This window comes from Anser cygnoides, chromosome 30 (assembly GCF_040182565.1).
Source record: "Anser cygnoides isolate HZ-2024a breed goose chromosome 30, Taihu_goose_T2T_genome, whole genome shotgun sequence".
In the NCBI taxonomy this organism is placed as follows: domain Eukaryota; kingdom Metazoa; phylum Chordata; class Aves; order Anseriformes; family Anatidae; genus Anser; species Anser cygnoides.
In genome coordinates this window covers 2,599,596-2,624,003 of record NC_089902.1, presented here as the reverse complement: position 1 = coordinate 2,624,003, position 24,408 = coordinate 2,599,596, and the positions used below count along the sequence as shown (strand labels likewise).

The 24,408-nt window shown below is 50.3% G+C and overlaps 1 protein-coding gene across 1 annotated transcript; it reads left to right on the top strand.

Annotated features, from left to right (window-relative positions):
- The first annotated feature begins 22,587 nt into the window (after positions 1-22,587).
- On the top strand, positions 22,588-23,529 carry LOC136787672 (olfactory receptor 14C36-like). Its single transcript, XM_066984985.1, has one exon. The coding sequence runs from the start codon at positions 22,588-22,590 to the stop codon at positions 23,527-23,529; it is 942 nt and encodes a 313-aa protein (XP_066841086.1).
- The last annotated feature ends 879 nt before the right edge of the window (positions 23,530-24,408 follow it).

The window sequence follows — 24,408 nt, the reverse complement described above, 5'->3', positions numbered from 1 at the left end:
GACATGGCGGCTAGTCTTGCCTGCCATCGCCGTGGCCCAGACTGCGTGTGAAAAGGTGTCTATGGATACGTGAACATATTTTAACCTTCCGAATTTGGGAATGTGAGTAACGTCGGTTTGCCAAATCTGGAGGGAGGAGAGGCCTCTAGGATTGACGGTAGTCAGTGGGCCTGTCTGCTGTTGACAATCTGGGCAGGTTTGGACTATGAGTTTTGCCTCTACTATAGGGATGGCAAATTGTCTGGACAATACTTTCGCTGCCTGGTGAAAGAATTGGTGTGACAAACGAGCCTGAGATAGTGTATTTGGTACCGGGACTTGCAATGTTACATTAGCTAGGTGGTCGGCTCGGGCATTCCCCTCTGTAAGGAAACCTGGTAAGGTGGTATGACTCCTAATATGAATTATGCAGTATGGATGGGTACGTTGCTCAACAAGGAATAGCAATTCCTTGAATTTTGCAAATAGTGCTTCATTCTGAATGTGCCTGATCAATGTGCCGTTCAATTCGTTGTACCACTCCCACCGCATATTGTGAATCTGACACAATATTCACTGGGACCTGATGCCACTGTTTAAATGCCAATATTATTGCATGCAATTCTACTATTTGTGGGGAGCCTTGAATGTTTTCCATTATGTGATTCCACTGGCCCCCTTGTTCCCATGTAACTACTGCTTTTCCTGTTCGCCCCGACCCATCAGTGAATACAGTTTGTCCTTGGACAGGGTGCCATCTATATAGGGGTTTAACCTTGAGTTGCACATTATTATAAAAGGTGAACATTTTTTGAGAAGGGAGGTGTATATCTAATTGACCATCAAAGCCCGAAAGGGCTGCTTGCAGCTCAATGCTATTCTGGGGGCACCAGTTGAGGCAGTCCTTAACTATCAGGATAGCAATGCTTTTTGGTTCCTCTCCAGCTATCTCTACGATACGTTCTCTGCCCTTCTTAATTAAGGCTGCAAACATTTCAATGCGAGTCGCGAATGTCTTAGTAGGTTGATGAGGTAAGAATACCCATTCCAGTAACAATAGTGGATTTTCTGCGGCGGGATCCCATTGCGCAATGATAGCTAAAGGTTGCGGATTCTGGTTGCATATGTAGAGCTGAATGGGTAAGTTTTCCGCGCATCGTTGGCATTGGGCTGAAATTTTTTCCTCAACGTTGCTTAAAGCTATTCTGGCCCCATTAGTCATGTTTCGGGGTGCATTAATGTCCGTGTCCCCCTTCAAAATTTCAAACAATGGTGCTAAGGTTTGATTATCAATGCCGCGGAGCGTTCGTATCCAATTTATATTTCCTATAAGCTTCCGGACATCATTCAGCATGCATATTTCCATTGTGATGGCTACATTTTGGGGTTGAATACTCTGTTGTAATATCTTCCAGCCTAAATATTTCCAAGGTGCTTCCGTCTGGATTTTTTCTGGCCCAATTTGTAACCCTCTTTTTTGCAACTCCTGCTGTAGAACAGGCAGCACTTCTTGCGCTAAGCTCTTGGATGGGCTGGAGAGCAATATACCATCCATATAGTGATAAATGTACACGTGAGGGAATTGCCTTCGCACAGGGCGCAAAGCTTCTGCAACGTATGTCTGGCATATAGTTGGGGAATTTTTCATCCCTTGGGATAGTACAGTCCAGTGATATCTGTCTATGGGTTCACCCCTGTTGATTTTTGGGACTGAAAAGGCAAATCAGGGAGCATCTTCAGAGTGAAGTGGTATAGTAAAAAAACAATCCTTCAAGTCAATAATTAGTATATTCCAACTTCGAGGGAGCATAGTAGGGGAAGGCAATCTGGGCTGGAGAGCTCCCATGTCTTCCATGACATTGTTTATCTGACACAGGTCATGGAGCAGTCACCATTTCCCATTTTTCTTTTTGATCACAAATATTGGTGAGTTCCAAGGACTAGTTGTGGGGGTGGTATGTCCTAATTTCAATTGCTCTTTAATAAGTTCTTGGAGCACAGCGACCTTTTCCACTGGAAGCGGCCATTGATCCACCCACACTGGCTTCTCAGTTTTCCAGGTGAGTTTCATGAGTGGTCGCTTGTCAATGGCCACTATCGAAAATTTTCCGGAGAGCTCAGGATGAAATTGCCCTGCCCCATCACATCTCTCCCCAGGAGGCTGACAGGTATTGGGGCAGCATATGGCCGAACGTGGTATGCCAAACCTTTGTGAGTTTTAATGGTAAGCATATATTTACTTTGACAAGTATTGGAAACACCACCCACCCCCATGAGGCCTTTTGCAGTTGAATCCAACAGCCATCAACTGGGCCAGTCCTTTAGGGCTATTACTGTTACATCTGCCCCTGTATCCATTAACACTGTGACTAGGGCATTCGGGGGGTCAGCAGTCGGGTGATGTAGTGTCAGGGTCAATATAGGTCTTTTGGTGGCAATGGTCGAGGCCCAGAAGACTGACGGGGATCCTGTTGACCCAAAACCCCTGTCACGTCTCTCGCACTGTTCTGCTTGGGGAACCATTGCTTTAAATAATATTAACTGGGCAATTCTGGTATCCTTTGGCACAAGCACCAGTGGCGAGGGAGTCCGTGCCATGGCTTGTATGACCCCTTCATAATCAGCATCAATAACTCCAGGCAGTACAAAAAGTCCCGTCAAGGTGGTGCTTGAGTGCCCCAACAGGAGCGCGCTATATCTTTTACCTATTGGTCCCTTAATGTTCAGCATTATTTTGCGCACCCGAGTGTCCCAAAGGGTGCAGTCCTCTACTGTGGAGACATCCAAACCGGCGCTTCCTTGGGTTTTGGCAGTGAGGGAATCCACGGTGATATATTTGGCGAGGCCACTAGAGCAGTGCTCTGCTGTTGTTGTGATCCGGCTGTAATCATTACTTGAGGCAGATCCCATGAGGGCAGCCTGCCCACCGTCGAGGACTGAGGCACTTGTGTCGTCGCACGGCCCCGCCCTGCACTCCGCCTCCCGTTTCCCTGTCGCGATTGCAGGGACCGACCTTCTGTGTTATATCTCGAGTGACACTGGCTAGCCCAGTGCCACCCTTTTCCACATCGGGGACAAGCAGAGGGGGGAGCAGGGTTACTGCGGCCTTCCCCCATGCCCCGCTGGGGGCATTTGACAGCAAGGTGTCCTGTAGCTTGGCAGCAGAAACAATGTTTACCCACGATTTGAAGCGCTCCCGCAAAGGCTCCAGCTAAGGCGGCAGTGTGGTGCTCCACCGATCCAACTCAGTTACACGCCTCTATCATCTGTACTAACGTAGTATTAACTGGTAACGCTTGGAGTATCTTTTCACAGTCCGTGTTTGCGTTTTCTACAGCCAATTTTAATATCAATGCCTCTCTTGCCTCGTGATTGTCGACCTGTTTATCGACAGCGTCCCGCAATCTATCGATAAATTGCATGTACGGTTCGCTTACTTGCTGTTTAATACTCGTAAATGAGGGTTCAACTTTTCCTACTTCCGGTAATTTCAACATGGCCTGGAGAGCTAGAGATGCAGACTGTCGCAAGATGGCATCATTGAGCCTAGCCTGCAATCTCGGGTCCAGCAATGGCTCAGTTCCCATTAGTTGTGGGATCCCGGCTCCCATACGAGGGTCGCCAGGCTGTCTCTCCAGATTTTGTAAGGCGGCCGTTTCGCAGCCTTCTTTCCACTTTTGTTCCCATAGCAACTTTTGTGTTGGGGTTAAAATCATTGCAGCAATCTGGCGAAAGTCATAGGGCACTAACAATTGACCAGTCATGACGTCCTCTAACAATGACTGTGCAAACAGTGCGTGCAACCCGTAAGTAGTCACCATCTTTCGTAATTCTTTAATTAAATCCCATTGAAAAGCGTGATACTCATTTGGACCGTTGGCACGCACTTCTACCGGGAAAGCCATTCCTATTGGGTCCCCGTCCTTTAAAGCTTTCTGGCATACCTGCTCCCATCGCTCCCGTGGATCAAAAACTCGAATTCCCACGGAGGCATTATTAAGGTGGAGCAATGTGGGAGCTGAGGGGGCTCGCGGAGTAGGGCTAAGCAGTGCTGATTTGCGACCCTCTTCTTGATCGTCCCCCACGTCTATTAAATTGTCCTGCTCTGGTGGCTCATCAGACTCCGATCCCGGAGCTGCTATCAGGATCGCCCGGGCGGTGGCGCTCTGTACCTTCTTTTCCGCCTGCCACGCTCTTAAAGTCTCCATTACCAGGCGCCACGTGGTCATAACCTCAGCTGCGGTCACATCCCCGCTTGATGCTGCCTCCCACACTTTCTCCCCCACTTGTTCCCAAGTCTCTACATCGAATATAGCTGAGGCCATCGAGGGGACCCCTTGTTTTTGCAAAAACTTTAATAGTAGCTTTATCTTAAATGGGTCATATTTTACACCCCTTTTGGTTAATAATTGTGTTAATAATGTTACTATTGTTCCTTCTTCTCATGAGAGATTGACTCCCATTGTGAATGCCCAGCCGCTCACCTGTCCTTCAGGCGATGTCCCGGGGTTGAAGCTGCAGTCCAGCTGCGAGCTTGATTCGTTTGGCTGGGTTCCCTCCGGATGCTCGTGCAGCATTGCTCTACCCCTTCACGTCGGGGTCACCATTTGAAGGGAATGACAACACGGACTCCAAGATAGTCGAGAAATGGAGACCCTTTATTGTCCCAATGCCAGATCTTATATAGCTTTTCTGAGCCCCTACATGTGCTGCACGTGGCTGCCAAACATAGTTACAGACTTCTGATTGGTGCATTCCTTTTGATCACGCGTAGCCCTCTATAGGCCCGTTTGAACCTAACAACTCCTTCTTATTGGTTCCCACTTTCTCTTATTCTAGCCTAGGTTACCACTCTACGCCTTAGTGCACCGCCGTATCAATCAGCTCCAGTTTGTCACCGAAAGGGTCACCCAAAAAGGAGGACCTAGGGAACTACAGAATGGTGAACCTCACCTCTGTGCCTGGCAAGATCATGGAAAAGATCCTCCTGGAATCAATGTCAAGGCACTTGCAAGACAAAGAGGTGATCTGAGAGAGCCAGCATGGCTTCACCAAAGGGTAAGTGGTGCCTGACCAATCTGGTGGCTTTCTACAATGGAGTGACCACATCAGATGACAAGCGAAGACCGACCGATGTCATCTACTTGGAATTGTGTTGTCACAGTCACCCATGACATCCTGGTCTCGAAATTGATGGGATACGCATTTGCTGGGTGGACCATTGAGTGGATAAGGAGTTGGCTTGAAGGTCACACCCAGAGAATGATGGTCAATGGCTCTATATCCAAGTGGAGGCTGGTGATGAGTGGTGTCCCTCGGGGGTCAGGCTACAGGTGCTACAGGCTGGGAGATGAGTGGCTGGAAAGCTGCCTGGCAGAGAAGGACCTGGGAGTACTGGTTGATAGTCAGCTAGATACAAGCCAGTGGTGTGCTCAGGTGGCCAAGAAGGCCAAGAGCATCCTGGCTTGTATAAGAAACAGCGTGGCCAGCAGGTCTAGGGAGGTGATTGTCCCCCTGTACTCGGCTCTGGTGAGGCCGCACCTCAAGTACTGTCTTCAGTTTTGGACCCCTCGCTACAAGAAGGACATGGAGGTGCTTGAGAGAGTCCAGAGAAGGGCAACGAAGCTGGTGAGGGGTCTGGAGAACAAGTCTTACGAGGAGCGGCTGAGGGAGCTGGGATTGTTCAGCCTGGAAAAGAGGAGGCTCAGGGGCGACCTTATCACTCTCTACAGGTACCTTAAAGGAGGCTGTAGCGAGGTAGGGGTTGGTCTTTCTCCCATGTGCCTGGTGACAGGATGAGGGGAATGGGCTAAAGTTGCGCCAGGGGAGGTTTAGGTTGGATATTAGGAGGAACTTCTTTATAGAAAGGGTTGTTAGGCATTGGGAAGGGCTGTCCAGGGAAGTGGTTGAGTCACGACCCCCGGAGGTCTTTAAGAGACGTTTAGATGTTGAGCTCAGTGATATGGTTTAGTGGAGGACTTGTTAGTGTTAGGTCAGAGGTTGGACTGGGTGATCTTCGAGGTGTTTTCCAACCTAGACGATTCTGTGATTCTGTGAAAGCCAAGGCACAGATGGAACTGAGCTGATCAAGTGAAGCAAAGAGTAACAGGAAGAGATTCTACAGATACATTGCTCAGAAAAGAAAGGCCAAGGAGAGTGTACCCCCTCTGATGGGTGAGAAGGGTGAACTGGTAATGACAGACATGGAGAAGGCTGAGGGACTCAGCAACATCTTCTCCTCAGTCTTCCCTGCCAATCAGGCTTCCCAAGTCTTTCATTTCCCTGAACCCAGAGATGGAGGCTGGGGGTCAAAGTCCCACCTGCTGGAAGTGAAGAGCAGGTTTGGGAACACCTGATGAAACTAAACACGTACAAGTCTATGGGGTTTTGGTGAACCAGAAGGGCCAAGACCTGACCCCAGCACCTTGGAGGGGAGATCCTGCACCCCCCCGTCTGGCTCAGGGCTCTTCTTGGGGTCTGTATGATGTGGTGGGCAGTGTGATGCCACGAGAAGAACTTCATTAGGACACCTCCCCACCCCTGCACAGGGTATCAAGGAAGCAGTGAGGCCCCATTGCAATGACTCTATCTCGTCTCCGCAGAAGCTCTAGGCAAAGGGACAAAAACTTCAGGGCAGCTTGGGCCTTCCATTCCTGTCAGCACCCTCTGCCTTCTCCTCTGCAGGCTTTCCTATGCTGTCCCACACTTTGCCCTATTTCCTTGAAGTCTGCAGACATCCATCTCTGTCCACCACCTTTCTCTCATCCCAGCCTTTCCATCATTTCACCAATGTCTCATCAACCCTCACCAGCTGTTCCTTGAAACACAAAGCTAGAGTGTGATCTTTGGGTGACCTCTGTCACCACAGCACTTCTCTTTGAGGGACATTTCTTCCTCCTTGTGGCCAGTGACAACCTTCCTAAGTGAATTCAATGACACTTTTTTTCTCTCCTGCTCTTTCCTACTACCAAAGAAAGCTCCATCAGGGTGGAAACCACTCCTGAAACAGGCATCCCAACCCATCAGGCTCCTTGCGGCCTGTCAGCCAAGCAAACAGAAGTCACCTCCCCAGCATCTTCCAATGCCTGGGCCTGCTGCTGGCCTTGCAGCTTCTTGGCTAGACACAGCCAAGCCTTGTGCCTCCTGCTGTCCAGTCCTGGCCTCAAGCAGAAGGGACAGGACAACCCCTGTGCGGGCCTTCTTTCTGTCTGGGTCCTCCTGGGGATGGAGGCAGAGGGGATCCCACAGTCGGCATGCCAAGCAGGGGCCTTCTGCTGGCCTAGCAGGGCCACTGGCAGATGTCAGCCCCAAAGTGCAGATCCCAGGGAGAAGCCAAGGCTGACCTGCCACCTCCAGACACAAGGGACCTCACAGTCCCTTTGCGTGACACGTTCCTGCTGCTGCCCTATCAGCTGCAGAGACAGAAGTGACCTCCCAGTCACTGCCACAGTCACATTCCTCCTGCTGGGGCAGGAGATCCTGAGGCAGAGCTGACCTCTCTCTAGCCCCCTCGGTACCTGTTTTTCACGTTCTGGGTTAGAGATTAAGCAAAGTTTTAGTGGGAGTGTTCGGTGTTCTGCTTGTGGTGTCAGGTCTGTGGTTAAGGTATGGACAAGATCTATGGTTTAGGGTTTTTTAGGTCTACCAAAAAGTCTACGGTTAAATAGAGCGTTTTAATGCTAGTGTTAAGGGACGGGATCAGGGTGAACAAGAGAGAAAATGGATTCCTTTCAGAGTGTTGTAGTAGCATTTTGGTTCACGGATTAAAATTCCTGGTTCAAGTAAGGTAAGGGTCATATGTGACTGTTTTAAGTCAGTGTTACTGCAGCATCAACATTACATGAACCCTCTTAGCTGTACAAAGTCATTAATTTCTGCTGGCCAAGCTCTTCTTCTCACCCCAAAATCTCACATCTCTCTTGTCCAGGCTGATCCTGACCTCCCCATATCTTATTGGGATCAGCTTTCTGATGACATTCTTGATCCCAGAGTATCTGTCTCACCTCTGCTGGCTACTCTAGTTGAGACAGAAGTGGCATTGTAATCAGGAGGGAAAAGGGCACAAGGTCTTTAGGAGCATCCTGTACAATGTGCCCATCAGCTCTGCACCTCCACAAAACTGCACTTCCTACCTATAAGTTTTGTTTCCCAAATGGCTTCTCTGGTCCAGGGTTCCTTTTTCCAGGCCCTCCCGCATGGTTTTGTTTTGGATGTGCAGGGATGGGATAAGGAAATCCAAGGCATGGATGGAACTGAGCTTGCCAAAGGATGCAAAGAATAACAGGAAGAGATTTTGTAGATACATTGCTCAGAAAAGAAAGGCCAAGGAGAGTGTACCCCCTCTGATGGATGAGAAGGGTGAACTGGTAATGACAGACATGGAGAAGGCTGAGGGACTCAGCAACGTCTTCTCCTCAGTCTTCAGTGCCAGTCAGGCTTTCCAAATCTTTCACTTCCCTGAACTCACAGATGGAGGCTGGGGGTCAAAGTCCCACCTGCTGTAAGTGAAGAGCAGGTTTGGGAACACCTGATTAAACTCAACAAGTACAAGTCTATGGGGCCTGATGACTTGCACCCCAGGGTCCTTAGGGAACTGGCTGATGTAGTTGCCAAGCCTCTCTCCATCCTATTTGAAGAGTCCTGGCAGTCGGGTGAAGTCCCTGGTGACTGGAAAAAGGGAAACATCACTCCCATTTCTAAAAAGGGTACAAAGGAGGATCCAAGGAACTTGGTGAGTCTCACCTCTGTGCCTGGCAAGACCATGCAAAAGATCCTCCTGGAATCAATGTCAAGTCACATGCAAGGCAGAGAGGTGATCTGAGACAGCCAGCATGGCTTCAGCAAAGGGTAAGTCGTGCCGGACCAATCTGGTGGCTTTCTACAATGGAGTGACCACATCAGATGACAAGGGAAGACCGACTGATGTCATCTACTTGGACTTCTGTAAGATCTTTGACACGGTCCCACATGACATCCTGGTCTCCAAACTGGAGGAATACGCATTTGATGGCTGGACTATTGAGTGGATAAGGAGTTGGCTTGAAGGTCACACCCAGGAGCGACGTTCAATGGCTCTATGTCCAAGTGGAGGCTGGTGATGAGTAGTGTCCCTCAGGGGTCTATCCTGAGACCGCTACTGTTTAATATCTTTATCAATGACAGGGACAGAGGGGTAGAGTGCACCCTCGGCAAGTGTGCAGATGACACCAAGCTGAGGGGTGTAGTGGATGTAACAGAGGAAGGGATGCCATCCAAAGGGTCCTGGACAAACTTGAAATTTGGGTCCATGTGAACCTAAGGAGGGTCAACAAGTCCAAGTGCAAGGTGCTGCACCTGGTCCGGGGAAATCCCAGACATGGGGATAGGCTGGGAGAAGAACTCATTGAGAGCAGCCCTGCAGAGAAGGACTTGCGGGTTCTGCTGGATGAAAAGCTCAACATGAGCCAGCAGTGAGCACTGGCAGCCCAGAAGGCCAAGTGCATCCTAGGCTGCATCAAGAGAGGAGTGGGCAGCAGGTGGAGGCAGGTGATTGTCCCCCTCTGCTCTGCCCTTGTGAGGCCCCACTTGGAGTCCTGCATCCAGGCCTGGGGACCTTGGCACAGAAAGGGTGTGGGCTGTTAGAGGGGGTCCAGAGGAAGGCCACAAAGATGATCAAGGGGCTGGAGCCCCTCTCCTATGAAGAAAGGCTGAGAGAGCTGGGGCTGTTCAGCCTGCAAAAGAGAAGGCTCCGGGGTGATGTCGTTGCAGACTTCCAATACTTAAAGGGTCTTATAAAAGGGATGGAGAAGGACTCTTTACTCAGGTAGATAATGATAGGACAAGGGGGAATGGTTTTAAATTAAAAGGGGAGATTCCTATTAGAAGTTATAAGAAATTTTTCACTCAGAGGATAATGAGGCACTGGAACAGGTTTTCCACAGAGGTATTGGATGCTCCATCCCTGCAGGTCTTCAAGAGCAAGTTAGATGAAGTCCTGAGCAACCATGATCTACGGGGAGGTGTCACTGCCTTTGGTAGGGGGGTTGGAACTAGATGATCTTTGAGGTCCTTTCCAGCCTAGGCCATTCGATGATTCCATGATTCTATGACTGGTTAAAAATAGTTTTAAAACTTGGTGTGCAGGAGGATAAGAATAACATTATTTCTATCAATATAAAATGTTGTTAAAATATTAATAAAAATATACTTAAAGAAATTATTAGGTCAGTTTCACAAAAAAAAAAGCTAGTCCTGTTAGGATTATTTCTAATATTACATTTTGATAATAAGTTTAATGACAAAATGATATGGTAATAATGACAATAATGAAGTCATTCTTGATTATGAAGAAGCATGTATTGAAATATTTTCCTCACTGACCATGCACATCGCTCACCATCGCTCTCTGGGTATGATCTTCAAGCCAACTCCTTATCCACTCAGTGGTGAACCCATCTGTGTATCTCTCCAAACTGGAGACCAGGATGTCATGTGGGACCGTGTCAAAGGTCTTATAGAAGTCCAAGTACATGACATCGGTCGGTCTTCGCTTGTCGTCTGATGTGGTCACTCCATTGTAGAAAGCCACCAGATCGGTCTGGCACAACCTACCCTTTGGTGAGGCCATGCTGGCTGTCTCGGATCACCTCTTTGTCTTCCATGTGCCTGACACTGATTCCAGGAGGATCTTTTCCATGGTCTTGCCAGGCACAGAGGTGAGGTTCACCATTCTGTAGTTCCCTGGGTCCTCCTTTCTACCCTTTTTACAAATGGGAGTGATGTTTCCCTTTTTCCAGTCACCAGGGACTTCACCCGACTGCCAGGACTCTTCAAATAGGATGGAGAGAGGCTTGGCAACTACATCAGCCAGTTCCCTCAGTACCCTGGGATGCAAGTCATCAGGCCCCATAGACTTGTACTTGTTTAGTTTCATCAGGTGATCTCGAACCTGCTCTTCACTTACAGCAGGTGGGACTTTGACCCCCAGCCTCCATCTCTGGGTTCAGGGAAATGAAAGACTTGGGAAGCCTGACTGGCACTGAAGACTGAGGAGAAGACATTGCTGAGTCCCTCAGCCTTCTCCATGTCTGTCATTACCAGTTCACCCTTCTCACCCATCAGAGGGGGTACACTCTCCTTGGCCTTTCTTTTCTGAGCAATGTATCTGTAGAATCTCTTCCTGTTATTCTTTGCATCCCTTGCCAAGTTCAGTTCCATCTGTGCCTTGGCTTTCCTTATCCCATCCCTGCACATCCAAAACTGAAGCATGCGTGAGGGCCTGGGGAAAGGAACCCTGGACCATAGAAGCCATTCTGGAAACAAAACTTGTAGGTAGGAAGCGTAATTTTGTGGAGGTGCAGAGCTGATGGGCACATTGTGCAGGATGATCCTAGAGACCTTTGTGTCCTTTTCCCTCCTGACTACAATGCCACTTCCTTCTCAGGACTAGAGTAGCCAACAGAGGTGAGACAGATACTCTGGGATCAAGAATGTCATCAGAAAGCTAATCCCAGTAAGATATGGGGAGGTCAGGAGCAGCCTGGACAACAGAGATGTGAGATTTTGGGGTGGGAAGAAGACCTTGGCCAGCAGAAATTAATGATTTCGTAGAGGTAAGAGGGGTCATGTAATGTTGATGCTGGCGTAACACTGACTTAAAACAGTCACGTATGGCCCTTACCTTACTTGAACCAATAATTTGGTCAACCTAAATGCTACTACAACACTCAGAAAGGAATCCATTTTCTCTCTTGCTAACCCTAATGCCTTCCCTTAACACTAACATTAAAATGCTCTATTTAACCCTAGACTTCTTGGCAGACCTTAAAAACCCTAAACCACAGAGCTTGTCCATACCTTAACCACAGACCTGACACAAAAAGCAGAACACCAAATCTCTCCCACTAAATCTTTGCTTAATGTCTACCCCAGAAAGAAAAAACAGGCACCAAGAGGGATAGAGAGAGGTCAACTCAAAGCAGCAACTGGATTGGTGAGAGCGGTCTGAATGATCGAAGAGTAAGGGGAGGGCAAAGCAGGAGAACCATGGGAAGTGCATGGGTCCAGACAGGCAGCTGGAAAGCGGACATTCAGCAGGGAATCAAGATGGGTTTTCTTCCTGGAAGATGAGGGAACACACCATGATAGAGAAAGTGATGACAATGCAAGTACAGGTGAACACCAGTATTTCTTCTCCTGTGCTAAATACACATCTTGAAAATTTCTTCATGATACAAATTATTCACGTGAGACATTTAATGGAAGGGTTTGAATCATTTGGGCTGATGAGTAGTTGCTTTATTAATTGAGTAATAAAGAAATAACTGGATATTCGGACAGAACTTTGCTGTCTGACCATAAGCAACCAGGGAAAACCTCCTGATGCCCCATTCTGTTTGAGGCACTTCCCTGGACTGGCAGATGTCAGAAAAGACCTGCAGGAGACCGGAGCCCTTTGGGAAAATCAGGTGGAGCCAGGTGGAGTTCCCAGGGCACCTCCACTGCCAGCAGTGGTCTTTCTCCTTGAAACTGCAGCCCAGACCAGCACAGGAAACCCCTTCAAAGACAAACCCCTTCTTCAGTGGGTTCCTGGGACTGCTCTAGATTTGAAATGCCTGTAGGATACCCATGATATTCTTATTCCTACTTAACCCATGATATCTCTTATTCCTACGAGACACTTGAACACCCATTTACCTTCCTGGGTCATCTCTAGCAAACTCATGCTGAAAAACTCAAGTATAGCACGCTTCAAATGGCTGAGCCAGAACCCATCAGCTTGTCTCACTTTGGAAATGGTCCCCGTCCAACTGAGGTTTTGAAAGTGAAAAATGTGAAATGACCCATCAGGTCAATGCGCAGAGTAAGGGAAAGTCACACATCCTGTGCTGGAGTGTCAGAAGGCAAAAAGCCCTGCACTGTGCCTCACAGTAATCAAGGAGACCTAATCCAGTTCATCCGTGAGATTAAGCAGAGTGAAGGACATGGAGTTGTGTCCTAACATGAGGAAGGATGTACATCACTGGTGAAGGAGCTGTCTTTTTGTGCCATCACCAATGCAAATTACACAAGAACTACATAAAAAAAAGGTAAGCTATCCCACCCTGGCCCTGTCACACCACGGGGCAGCGGAGGGACCTTTTTCAGTTTCAGACTCTTTTCCAGGGAGGCTTTGCCCTCTCCCTGTGCACCACGGGGCAGAGCCTGGCCCTGGATGCTCCGTGAGCGCCGTGTGGGTCCTGGCAGGCTGCGGTGAGGGGACGAATACCCTGGGCCCCCTTCCTGTTCTTCCCAGGCCAGCAAGGGCCCCGAGCGGCCTCGTGTCCCCTGCCCCTGCAGCTCGGGGCTCCCTTCCCCAGCCCTGGCTCTGCAGCACCAAGCCCTGCTGGGAGCCCTCCCCTGCATGCTGCCACCGCTCCCTGACGCTGCTGCTGCCCTCTGCCGGGCACTGCCCAGCCCAGCCCAGCCCCTGCCCACCTCTCCCCACCTCCCGGACCTCTCCCCAGCCCAACAGCCTAGGCTGGGCTGGCCCCAGGCCAGTGCCCACCGCAGGCTGCTGCAGGGCTCTGGGCACGGCCAGCACAGCCCCAGCCCCTCGCAAGGCACCGCAGCTGCTGGCACAAAGGCGGCTCTGGGCCTCCCCAGCAGCCCCCGCGCTGGGGCCAGCCACGGCTCAGGAGATGGAGGGCCATGAAGCTGCAGGAGCCCTGCTCTCCTGCCTGGGACATCCCCAGCACAGAGTGCCTGTGCCCCGCAGGGCCAGCCCCGCTCCCCAGGCCAGCACAAGAGGTCTGGCCCACGCACAGAGCAGCTCCAGGTTCCTCTCCATGAAGCTCCAGATTGCCCCACTGAGCAGTGATGGGCAGCCTCAAGGGCCACCAGGGCTGTTCCTAAATGTGACAGCAGGGCTTTTGGCCCTGAGACCCTTCTCCGTTGAGAGAATGAGATAGGATCTGAGAGCTTTGAATATCTCATGGCTTCTTTATTGTTTTATCTACACAGGCAGTTTGGTTCTTAAAGTAGAGTAGATGACTGGGTAAAAATAAAAATTAACAGCTAGAAGGATAAGAAGAAATTTCCTTAAATTAAAATATTATTATCACATATTTTAAAAAATAAGGCTATACAATTTCAGGAAACATTTTGTGAGAAATTCTCTCAGTACTGTTAGGATGGTGAGGATATTACTGATGCTTCAGAAGTATCTATGAAAGTAATTTCCTTACTGCATTTCTCAGTTCCTGGTTCCTCATGCTGTAGATGAGGGGGTTCACTGCTGGAGGCACCAGCTGAGGCACCAGGTCCAGACATGGAGAGGAGATGGAGGGGGGCTTCAGGTAGGCAACCATGACAGTGCTGAGAAAGAGGGAGACCACGGCCAGGTGAGGGAGGCACGTGGAAAAGGCTTTGTGCCGGCCCTGCTCAGAGGGGATCCTCAGCACTGCCCTGAAGATCTGAATATAGGACAACACAAGGAAAAGAAAACAGCCAAATGCTAAAGAAAAACTGATTACAAGTGCCCCAACTTCCCTGAAGTACGCATCTGAGCAGGAGAGCTTGAGGATCTGGGGGATTTCACAGAAGAACTGGTCCACAGCATTGCCTTGGCAGAGGGGCAGGGAAAATGTAGTGGCCGTGTGCAGGACAGCGTTGAGAAAGCCACTGCCCCAGGCAGCTGCTGCCATCTGGGCACAAGCTCTGCTGCCCACGAGGCTCCCGTAGTGCAGGGGCTTGCAGATGGCAACGTAGCGGTCGTAGGACATGATGGTGAGAACATAAAATTCTGCTCCAATCAAGAAGACAAACAGAAAGACCTGTGCAGCATACCCTTGATAGGAGATGGCCCCGGTGTCCCAGAGGGCATTGGCCATGGCTTTGGGGAGAGTGGTGGAGATGCAGCCCAGGTCGAGGAGGGCGAGGTTGGGGAGGAAGAAGTACATGGGGGTGTGGAGGCGGTGGTTGCAGGGTACGGCGGTGAGGATGAGGCCGTTGCCCAGGAGGGCAGCCAGGTAGATGCCCAGGAAGAGCCCAAAGTGCAGGAGCTGCAGCTCGCGCGTGTCTGCGAATGCCAGCAGGAGGAACTCGCTGATGGCAGTTCTATTGGACATCTGCTTGTTTTGGGATGTGGTCCTGCACTAGGAAGAGAAAGAACAGTAATAATGTACGACAGACTTACCAAAAGAAAACTCATCCCATTTCTTATTTAAAATTGCCAAAAACATTGTCCACTTCCAGGAAGACATTTGGCGGGTCCCTTTCATAAGTTCTTCCTGATGCTGCCTGAGGGTATCCCTGGGAGCAGGGGACTCCTCTGTGGGCAATGGAAGAGTCAGTTATGCCCTACAGGCAGAGGTAAAGAGGAACATGGGGTGATCTCAGATTCATTTCAGGCCTGATATCAAAGAACTGTGCCCCAGTGTTGCTGCCAGGTCACCCAACTGCAGAGCAGATGTATATAGATGTTTTCTTTTTTTTTTAATTTTCCTTTCATGGGGTCATATTGTGTCTTGTTGCTACCCCATGACACCTGATGAGTTTTTCTAAAACAGAAATCCTGGGCATTTCTCCTGCACTTGAAGAGAAACTTCGTGGATCGTCAGAGAAAAAGGGACTGGCCATATAGTGCAGAGTGTCCTTTAGTGAGGACAGGCAATCTGTCCATCAGTGCTGGTCTCAGCTGCCCTGTGAGAGCTGCAGGAAAGCTGTACTCAGTTGTTCATCTGAAAAGAACCAGGACACTGCTGAGAGCAGAAGAAGCCAGGCTCCAAGTGCCCATCTCCAGACCCCTCACCCTGTCCCCGTACTCCCCTTCCCCCAAGCACCCCGAGGGCTCACTCCATGGGCATGTGAAACCCCCATCCCCAGGCAGCCTGGGAACAAGAGCAGCAGCAGCACGGCCAGGTGGAGAAGCCAGGAGGAATGGCAGCGTGCTGCTGGCAGGGGAGGCAAGGCCAGGGAGGGACAGACGGACACTCAGCACACCCTCCTGTGCTGCAGCTCTGCCTGCAGAGGAGGCAGCTCCTGCTGGGGACAGCGGGGGCTTGAGGGCAGAGGCTGTGCTGGTGGCAGAGGAGAGCAGGGGGTGTCCCAGGGAAGGCGCCTGCCCTGCAGGGGATGGCAGGGAGGTGCCTGAGCCCTCCCTCGCACAGCATTTCTGGCAGCAGCTCCCTCTCACCGCCTGCCCATGTCCCTGCTGCCTGCCCGCGTCCCTGCTGGGAGCCGCTTCTGTGTCCCCACGTCTCCTCCCTGTCCAGGCTCACAGACCCCATCCCACAAGCTCTGTGCTCAGATTCACTCAGATTCCCCTCCACTGCAGGAATCTGAAAGCACAGAATCCAAGAAAAAGTCTTTCCCTTTCAGAAAAACCAAGCCTCAGTCTTCCTCTGGAAATTTCCTCTTGTAAATGCCATTCTCTACAGCATCTTCTACACTTTGCTGGAGAAACAGAGACACAGCTATCCCGACAGATGCTGTCAGGCGTCGGATGTGCCAGCTGTAGAAGACCCCTCTGGCAACTGCAGCTGCATGGCCCTGCAGCCAGAGACGTACCTTGTCAAGGGCTGTGCAGATTTCTCCTGCAGGCAGCTCTCAGCATCCTCCCACTGCCAACTGCCTCCAAGCCCTCTCTCCTTCTCCCCTCTCCCCGTGCCAGCTGCGGTCAGAGCCCCCAGCCCTGCTGCGCTGGGCACAGGAGCTGCTCCTGGGCACAGCTGTCTCTCTGCACCAGGGCCCTCTTGCCACGAGCTCTCTCTGTCCCACGAGCCCGGCCCAGCTCAGCACCAGGCGCCCAGCCCAAGGCATTGGAATCCCCCCTCGGGGGGCTTTGCTGAGGAGCCCACGAACCTCAGGCACTGAGAGACAATTGAAGACATCTCTCAACAAGTCCAAGTCAGAGGCAAGTTTCCTGCAGTGTCCCCCTGAGGGCCAGCACTGACACAGCCTCCCTTGGAGCTCGTTAGAGCAGAGCATTGGAGGCAGTGAGGACAAGGAGACAAAGGCACTGTGAAGGTGGCACTGGTGTGTAGGAGAACTGGATGTGTGTCACCAAGCACAAGGGCCAGGCCTTGACCGCCAGCCCCTGGGAAGGGAGATCCTTTCCCTTCACACACTGCTCAGGGCTCTTCCTGGGGCAGGAGGAGATGGGGATGTGCATGGTCAAGTGCAGGAGAATGGTACGAGCCCTGCCTGGTTCATGGGTGGGGGCGAGGAGGCAATGAGGCCCTGGTGCTTTACCGATAAGCTGTCTCCTCGTAGGCCTCAGTGACAGAGACAACAGCCAGAGCCATGGACACAGAGCCCTGGGTCCTGATGGGACTCTCAGCCTTGTCACAGCCCTCTGTCCTGTCTATACCAGGCTGTCCTAGGGACTCCCAGACCTGCACATCTTTTCCTGCTGGCTGCAAACCCTTGTCCCTGTGGTGTCACACCGGATCTGAGCTGAGTCTGATACCTCAGATCTTCTTGGTGGCCATGCTCCTCGTAAGGCAGCTCTGTAGGAAGCTGGCCTGGTTCCTGGTGAGCAGCACCACTGCTCGTATGGCATCCCTCGTGGTGCCCAGGCCCTCCTCCTCCTGGGCACTGCTCCCTCAGCAGGGTCCCAGTCTGCCCTGATGTGTGGGGTTCCTCTTCGTCTGCTGCAGGACTGGGCTCTTCTCCTTGTAAAGGTCCAGAGGTTTCTGTAGGCAAAATCCTGCAGTTTCTCAAGCTTCCCCTGGACAGTTGCTCCCTTCTGTCAGCTGTTAATATCTGCAGGCAGATGGCTCACCCTGATTATGCCGTCTCTCACAAGGTAACAGCAGCAGGAGTTTGTAGGACAGTTTGGACAACACAGCAGTAACTATTTGAATGGAATTGCAGCACAAACTCATATAAGGGTACAGGGTAGAAGGCTGCCAGATTCCACATTTTTCTCTTCTTCCTTCTCATGCATGCTGTTATTTTGTCTGGAACTGAGTCCTATAAACAGTGCACCATACCAGCTAATAGGAAGAAAATTAAGTCTATCCCAGCCAAAACGAGGACAATATCCACCCCATATTCCACACCATCTGCATCGTGCTCAGCTCCAGTACTTTCTAATTAACCTCCACCACCTTTTCTCTTTTGATATACACACAGAGATATCATGCCCTTAGTCTGTGGGTGTCTTGCTGTTGGCTAGGATCAAGTTAATTTTCCTCCTAGTAGCTGGTATGATGCTGTGTTTTGCATTTAGCATGAGAAGAATGATTATCACGCACTGATGGCTTAGTTGTTGCCCAGCAGTGGAGGGCTGGGGGTGCCTGAGGAGCTGGGGGGGACAGAAGCAGGACAGCTGACCCCAAGTGGCCAAAGGGATGTTCCATACCGCAGCCGTCATGCTGAACAATCAATATGGGGTGGCTGGCCAGGGTAGGGGGTACCACTGCTGCGGGACAGGCAATCACCATCATGGTCATCGTCATCATTGTTCGTATTATTTGTGTTCCCTTTCTGTCCTGTCAAACTGTCTTTATGTTGTTGGTTTTTTTTTTCTTTTTTTTTTAGTTTATTTTATTTTTTTCCCCCTCCTCATTGTCTCCTGCATCCGCTGGGGGTGTAGCAGGGTGTGTGTGTGAGGGAATGGCTGTGTGGTGCTGAGCTGCCTGCTGCGTTAAACCACGCTCTTTTTGGTGTCCAACATGGAGCACGAAGTTTGAGCCAATGACAGATCTCACCACAGCATGTTAAATAATAAACAAAAAAAAAAAATAGGAAGCTATTACAAGAATTAGATGATTTTAATAGTTGCTGATAAAAAAGTTGATTTATTATTATTTTTTTTAATTTCAGGTCTGTTGTGCTCTATTACAGAACTGTGTTGTATTCCACTTGACTTCCTGTATGTCTCCCCTGTCATGCTGTTTATCTTTTCTGATGGCTGCTTCAAGTTTATTCTTTTGTTGTATCGTGTAACACTGGCTTATGATATGATAAATTTCCTGGTCATGAAACTAATCTGGTACTTGTACTCAGCATTGCCATTACCTCCATACCTTGGGAGCCATCTCTCAGAAACTATTAAGAATTACACTCTTGACCTTTTCTCCTCAGGAAACCAAGCCATGGGGGAGACAAGGGGAGGACACTTTTCCCCACTGGTTCACTCTCCCTTTCTCCTTCACCTCCCCTTCTCCTCCAGGCTACTTACACTAGCTCTTCAAAGCTTTGAATATCCTTGGGATGGTCAAACCAGCGTGTTCCTATTGTTATGTGTCCTGAATGTGTTTCAGCTTTTGTTTAAAGTCAAACAACCACTTAAGCATGCCATCCAGAGATGTGTCCAGAGGCAGGAGAGTGAGGAGTGGCAGGGAGTGTGGGAGGATCTGGGCAGGCACCCAGAGCAGGGGGCACATCCAGTGCTTTCGAACTTCACCTCTCAGCTCCTGAGGTGTGCCCAAAGTTAAACCAAGTTCCAGATGAAGTCAAGTGCACACGACCCATGTGGCAGAAGTTTGTACAGAGCACACCATCAGCATATGCCAACTCATTGGCAGTTATGACTTGGAAAGACCAAGAGGAACCCGCAGTGGATGAACTGGGTAGCCAACTCTGGCAGTATGAATGAAGTCTCTCTTCTTCCCTATGAGCCTGCGTCTCGTCTAGAGAGAAACTTTCTCAAGAGGTCCAAGAACTACAAGAGAATACATTTTCCTCTGCACCTGCACGAACCAATAGCTCAGCTATCAGAAGTAAGCATCCCTCTGCTTGAGAAAGGTGATCTAGTGGGTGCAGACCAGTTTCCATCCTGTGGTTTTGACTGTGTGACCATGGAAAGGCCATGAGAAAATGGGATGGAAAATAGACCTCGACCCTAGAGGCAAGGATACGTGAAGGGCAAGGAAAAACATTGGCAAAAAGGGGTTCTTCTGAGAAAATTGCTTTTCCAGTATTTCTGGAATTACAGGGGGATCCCAAAAGTTAAATCTATTGGAGGCTGAAGTGAGTCTAATGGGAAAGAGTGGTAAATGCTCTGCATTGAGACTGGCCCAGGAGCTCCCTGCTTCCTTGGCATAGACTACTTCAGGAGAGGGTACTTCAAAGATCCAAAGGTCTACCTTTAAACTGCTGTCTACCTTGCCCGGTCTCTCACAGGACCCTTCTGCTGTGCAGGTACTGATGGCCAATGGGCAGCAGGTGCCAATCGCTACCACAACAGCGCACCTGAGGCAGTACTGCACTCACAGAGACTCCCTGATTCCCATGCATGAGCTGGTTCATTGACTGCAGAGCCAAGGAGTGATCAGCAACACTTGCTCACCCTTTAGTAGTCCCATACGGACAGTGCAAAATTCTAATGGTGAGTGGAAGAGAACGGTGGACTTCTGTGCCTGACTGAAGTCACACCACCGCTGAGTGCTGCTGTGCTGGGCATGCTAGAACTTCATTCAGTACGAACCACAGTCAAAGGCAGCCAAGCGCTATGCCACAATTAATACTGATAATGCATTTTTCTCCATCCCTTTGGCAGCAGTGTGAAGGCCGCACTTTGCTTTCAGTTGGAGAGGTGTCCTGTCCACATGGAATCGACTGCGCCAGGGGTAGAAACACAGCCCTACCATTTGCCATGGGCTGATCCAGACTGCCCTGGAAGAGGGGGAAGCTCCTGAACACCTCCAGTACATTGATGTCATCATCACATGGGGCAACACAGCTCAAGAATTATTTGAGAAAGGGAAGAAAATAGTCTTAATCCTTCTGAAAGCTTGTATTGCCCTAAAACAAAATAAGGTCAAGGGACCTGCACAGAAGATCCTAGTCCAGGCTGCCCAGGTTCAGGGGGACCCCTGCTTGGGGAAAGGTTGGGCATCGGTCAGTGGGTGATGACCAATTGCATTGTGCATCACTTGCTTTATACATATAATAATAATAAAAATAAAAATTATTATAATTTATTAGTAGTATTGTTACTGTTATTACTACCTCTTCAATTTCTGTCCATTTAAACTATCTTTATTTCAACCCATTATCTTTTGGGGGTGGGTGTCAACTAACATCTGAGTGGTGCTGAGGTGGCTGACGGGTTAAAGCACAATGTGTTTGACAACCACAGTCCAACAGCACAAATCACACTTGTAAAAATCAGTCTCTGACTTCTACAAAGAGGAGCAGTCGGCGATGATGTCAGCCTGCTTCAGACACCACAGCCCAGCAGAGACCCTGCTGCCTTCGGGAGCTGTCAGCCCTGAGGCCTTGGGGACACCTCGAGGGAGCCCAATGGCACAGAGCAAGCGATGCCATGGTCGGGTGCTGTGCTGCTGAGCTGGGCCGGGCTCCTGGGCCCAAGGGGAGCTCGTGGCAAGCGGGCAGCGCTGCAGAGAGACAGCTCTGCCCAGGAGCAGCTCCTCTGCACAGCGCAGCAGGGCTGGGGGCTCTGACCGCAGGTGGCACGGGGACAGGAGAGAAGGAGAGAGGGCTTGGAGGCAGTGAGGAGCGCAGCAACAGAGGGCAGCGTGTGGCAGGACAGATCTGCAGGCTCTTGGCACTGTGAGTCTCTGGCAGCAGAAGCATGTAAATGGGATTTCCAAAGAGTTTTTCTGAAGCCAACACAGCTCATGGTGGGTTACATCTTAGAGGATAGATATCTCTGTTTCTCCAATATGAGGTAGACGCTGCCATTCCTCCTGGCTTCTCCACCTGGCTGTGCTGCTGCTGCTCTTGTTCCCAGGCTGCCTGGGGATGGGGGTTTCACCTGCCCATGGAGTGAGCCCTCGGGTTGCTTGAGGGAAGGGGAGTACGGGGACAGGGTGAGGGGTCTGGAGATGGGCACTTGGGGCCTGGATTCCTCTGCTCCCAGCAGTGTCCAGGTTCTGTAGGCACTGGAACAGCTACCGCAGGGAAGTGTTCACAGTGCTGAGGCTGTCAGAATTCAAGAAACATTTGGGCAACCCCCTCAGGTGTATGGACTGATTTTTGGGTGTTCTTGTACAGATTCAGGGGTGGGATTTGATGATCCTTGTGGAAACCTTCCAAGTCAGGATATTCTACAGCTTCTAGAGGATTCTACAACTCTAGGAAAATAGGAGGAGAATTGTCCTGGAGCTCAAAGACCTGCCAACACAGGGCAGATGAGACCAGGACTGATGGACTGACTGCCTCTCCTCTCTGAAGGGCACTCTGCTCTAACAAGGCAGTATCTGTGACTCTGAGGACCTACAGGGCTTCACTTGGAGTGCAGCAGAACGCCCAGGATTTATGCCTTAGAAACACTCCTCAGGTGTGGTGGGGCAGCTGAACAAAGAGGACAAATCAAACAAACAAATAAATAAATAAATCTCCACACGTCTGCTCTTCGATGAACTAGGAGCAAAACTGGGGAAATCTCTTCTATATCAGGAGTGAAGTGAATTTGACTACATCATGTCCCTACCATGTTGTTACCTTGAGCTGTAGTGCACAACTGATTCTTCCATTGCCCACAGAAGAGTACTCTTCTTGCAGAGAAACTAAGAAGCAGTTGGAAGTCATTAAAGGGAACTTCAAAATAACTGCCTGCAATTGGACAATCTTTTTGATGTTTTTTAATGAGAAAATTGAATTTTCCTCTGGTAAGTCTGCTGTACATTATTACTATTCTTTCTCTTTGTGCAGGACCACATCCCAAAAAAGCAGATGTCCAACAGCAGCTCTGTGAGCGAGTTCCTCCTGCTGGCATTCACAGACACGCGCGAGCTGCAGCTCCTGCACTTCGGGCTCTTCCTGGGCATCTACCTGGCTGCCCTCCTGGGCAACGGCCTCATCCTCACCGCCGTAGCCTGCGACCACCGCCTCCACACCCCCATGTACTTCTTCCTCCTCAACCTCGCTCTCCTCGACCTGGGCTGCATCTCCACCACTCTGCCCAAAGCCATGGCCAATGCCCTCTGGGACACCAGGGCCATCTCCTATCAAGGGTGTGCTGTCCAAGTCCTCTTTTTAGTATTCTTGCTTGGAGCAGAGTATTCCCTTCTCACCATCATGGCCTACGACCGCTATGTTGCCATCTGCAAGCCCCTGCACTACGGGAGCCTCGTGGGCAGCAGAGCTTGTGCCCAGATGGCAGCAGCTGCCTGGGGCAGTGGCTTTCTCAATGCTGTCCTGCACACGGCCACTACATTTTCTCTGCCCCTCTGCCAAGGTAACGAGCTTGATCAGTTCTTCTGTGAGCTTCCTCAAATCCTCAAGCTCTCCTGCTCAGTGTCATTCCTCAGGGAGGTTGGGCTTATTGTAGTTAGTGTCTGTTTAGCATTTGGTTGCTTTGTTTTCATTGTGTTGTCCTATGTGCAGATCTTCAGGGCAGTGCTGAGGATGCCCTCTGAGCAGGGCCGGCACAAAGCCTTTTCCACGTGCCTCCCTCACCTGGCCGTGGTCTCCCTCTTTCTCTGCACTGTCATGGTTGCCTACCTGAAGCCCCCCTCCATTTCTTCCCCACCCCTGGACTTGGTGATGGCAGTTCTGTACTCTGTGATGCCTCCAGCAGTGAACCCCCTCATCTACAGCATCAGGAACAGGGAACTAAGGAATTCAGTGAAGACAGTTCTAGAATACACAATTCTTCAATATATTTATGTATAATAATATGCATAAAATCAAAATTCCTATGTTTCCTCAAAAAAAGTAAGACAATTTTTTGTTAATATTTGTCTGTATTATTGTATTCTGAAAATATGGTTTCTGATTTTAATAATATATTTTTTATTTTCCTACTTGTTAATCATTTTCCCAGAGATGCCAGTTTCCTGTATAGATATACCCAATAAGGAATTCATCAGAAGTTCATTGCACTCAGCTGCCATCTCTTCCCATCTCCTTTGGAGCTGGGGGAGCAGCCCCAGCACGCAGGAGGGGCTCAGGGCCCCTGCTGCTTCACTGGAGCCATGGCCATGGCCAGCAGCAGGACGTGGCCTTTCCACTGCTGCTCTCTTTTGCCTTCCAGTGTGTTCCTCCTGTGCTCTTGTATCTGTGTTAGTGTTGAGGTCTCATGTACCTTGGTGGCAGTCCTGTTCTCTCTGCAGTGACATCCCTGTGGCTGCAGGCAGCAGCAGGCGCTGTGCAGCCCTGGGTCACAGCCGGCGTCCCTGCTAGTAGCACAGTAGCAAGAGGGGCTGCTCAGGGCAAACCCAGAGGCCTGGGCACCTCTTCCAAATGTGCTATCAGGAATAGAGCCAAGGGGTTGCTCCCTGCTCTTCTGTTTTCTGGGCTTCTTCATGGAGGGAAGGACACAGGCTGAAAGTCCCAGGGTGGTCTGTGAGGGACCAAGGGCAGGACTAAGAGCTCCCTTTGTGGCAGTACTTGCTTAAGGAGATGACAACTGATCCTAAACTCATCTGCATGGGACTGTGCCCCCTCAGTGGGGCTGATGGCAGATTCCAGCCTGGAGAGGAATCTGGAGCTGGCAGGAGATGTCAGGGGATCTCTGGGGACAAGGAGCTCAGTGGGTAGTGACTAGAACCT

Excerpts from the sequence above, each read along its gene's own strand:
- LOC136787672 (XM_066984985.1), top strand. The coding sequence starts at position 22,588 with ATGTCCAACAGCAGCTCTGTGAGCGAGTTCCTCCTGCTGGCATTCACA.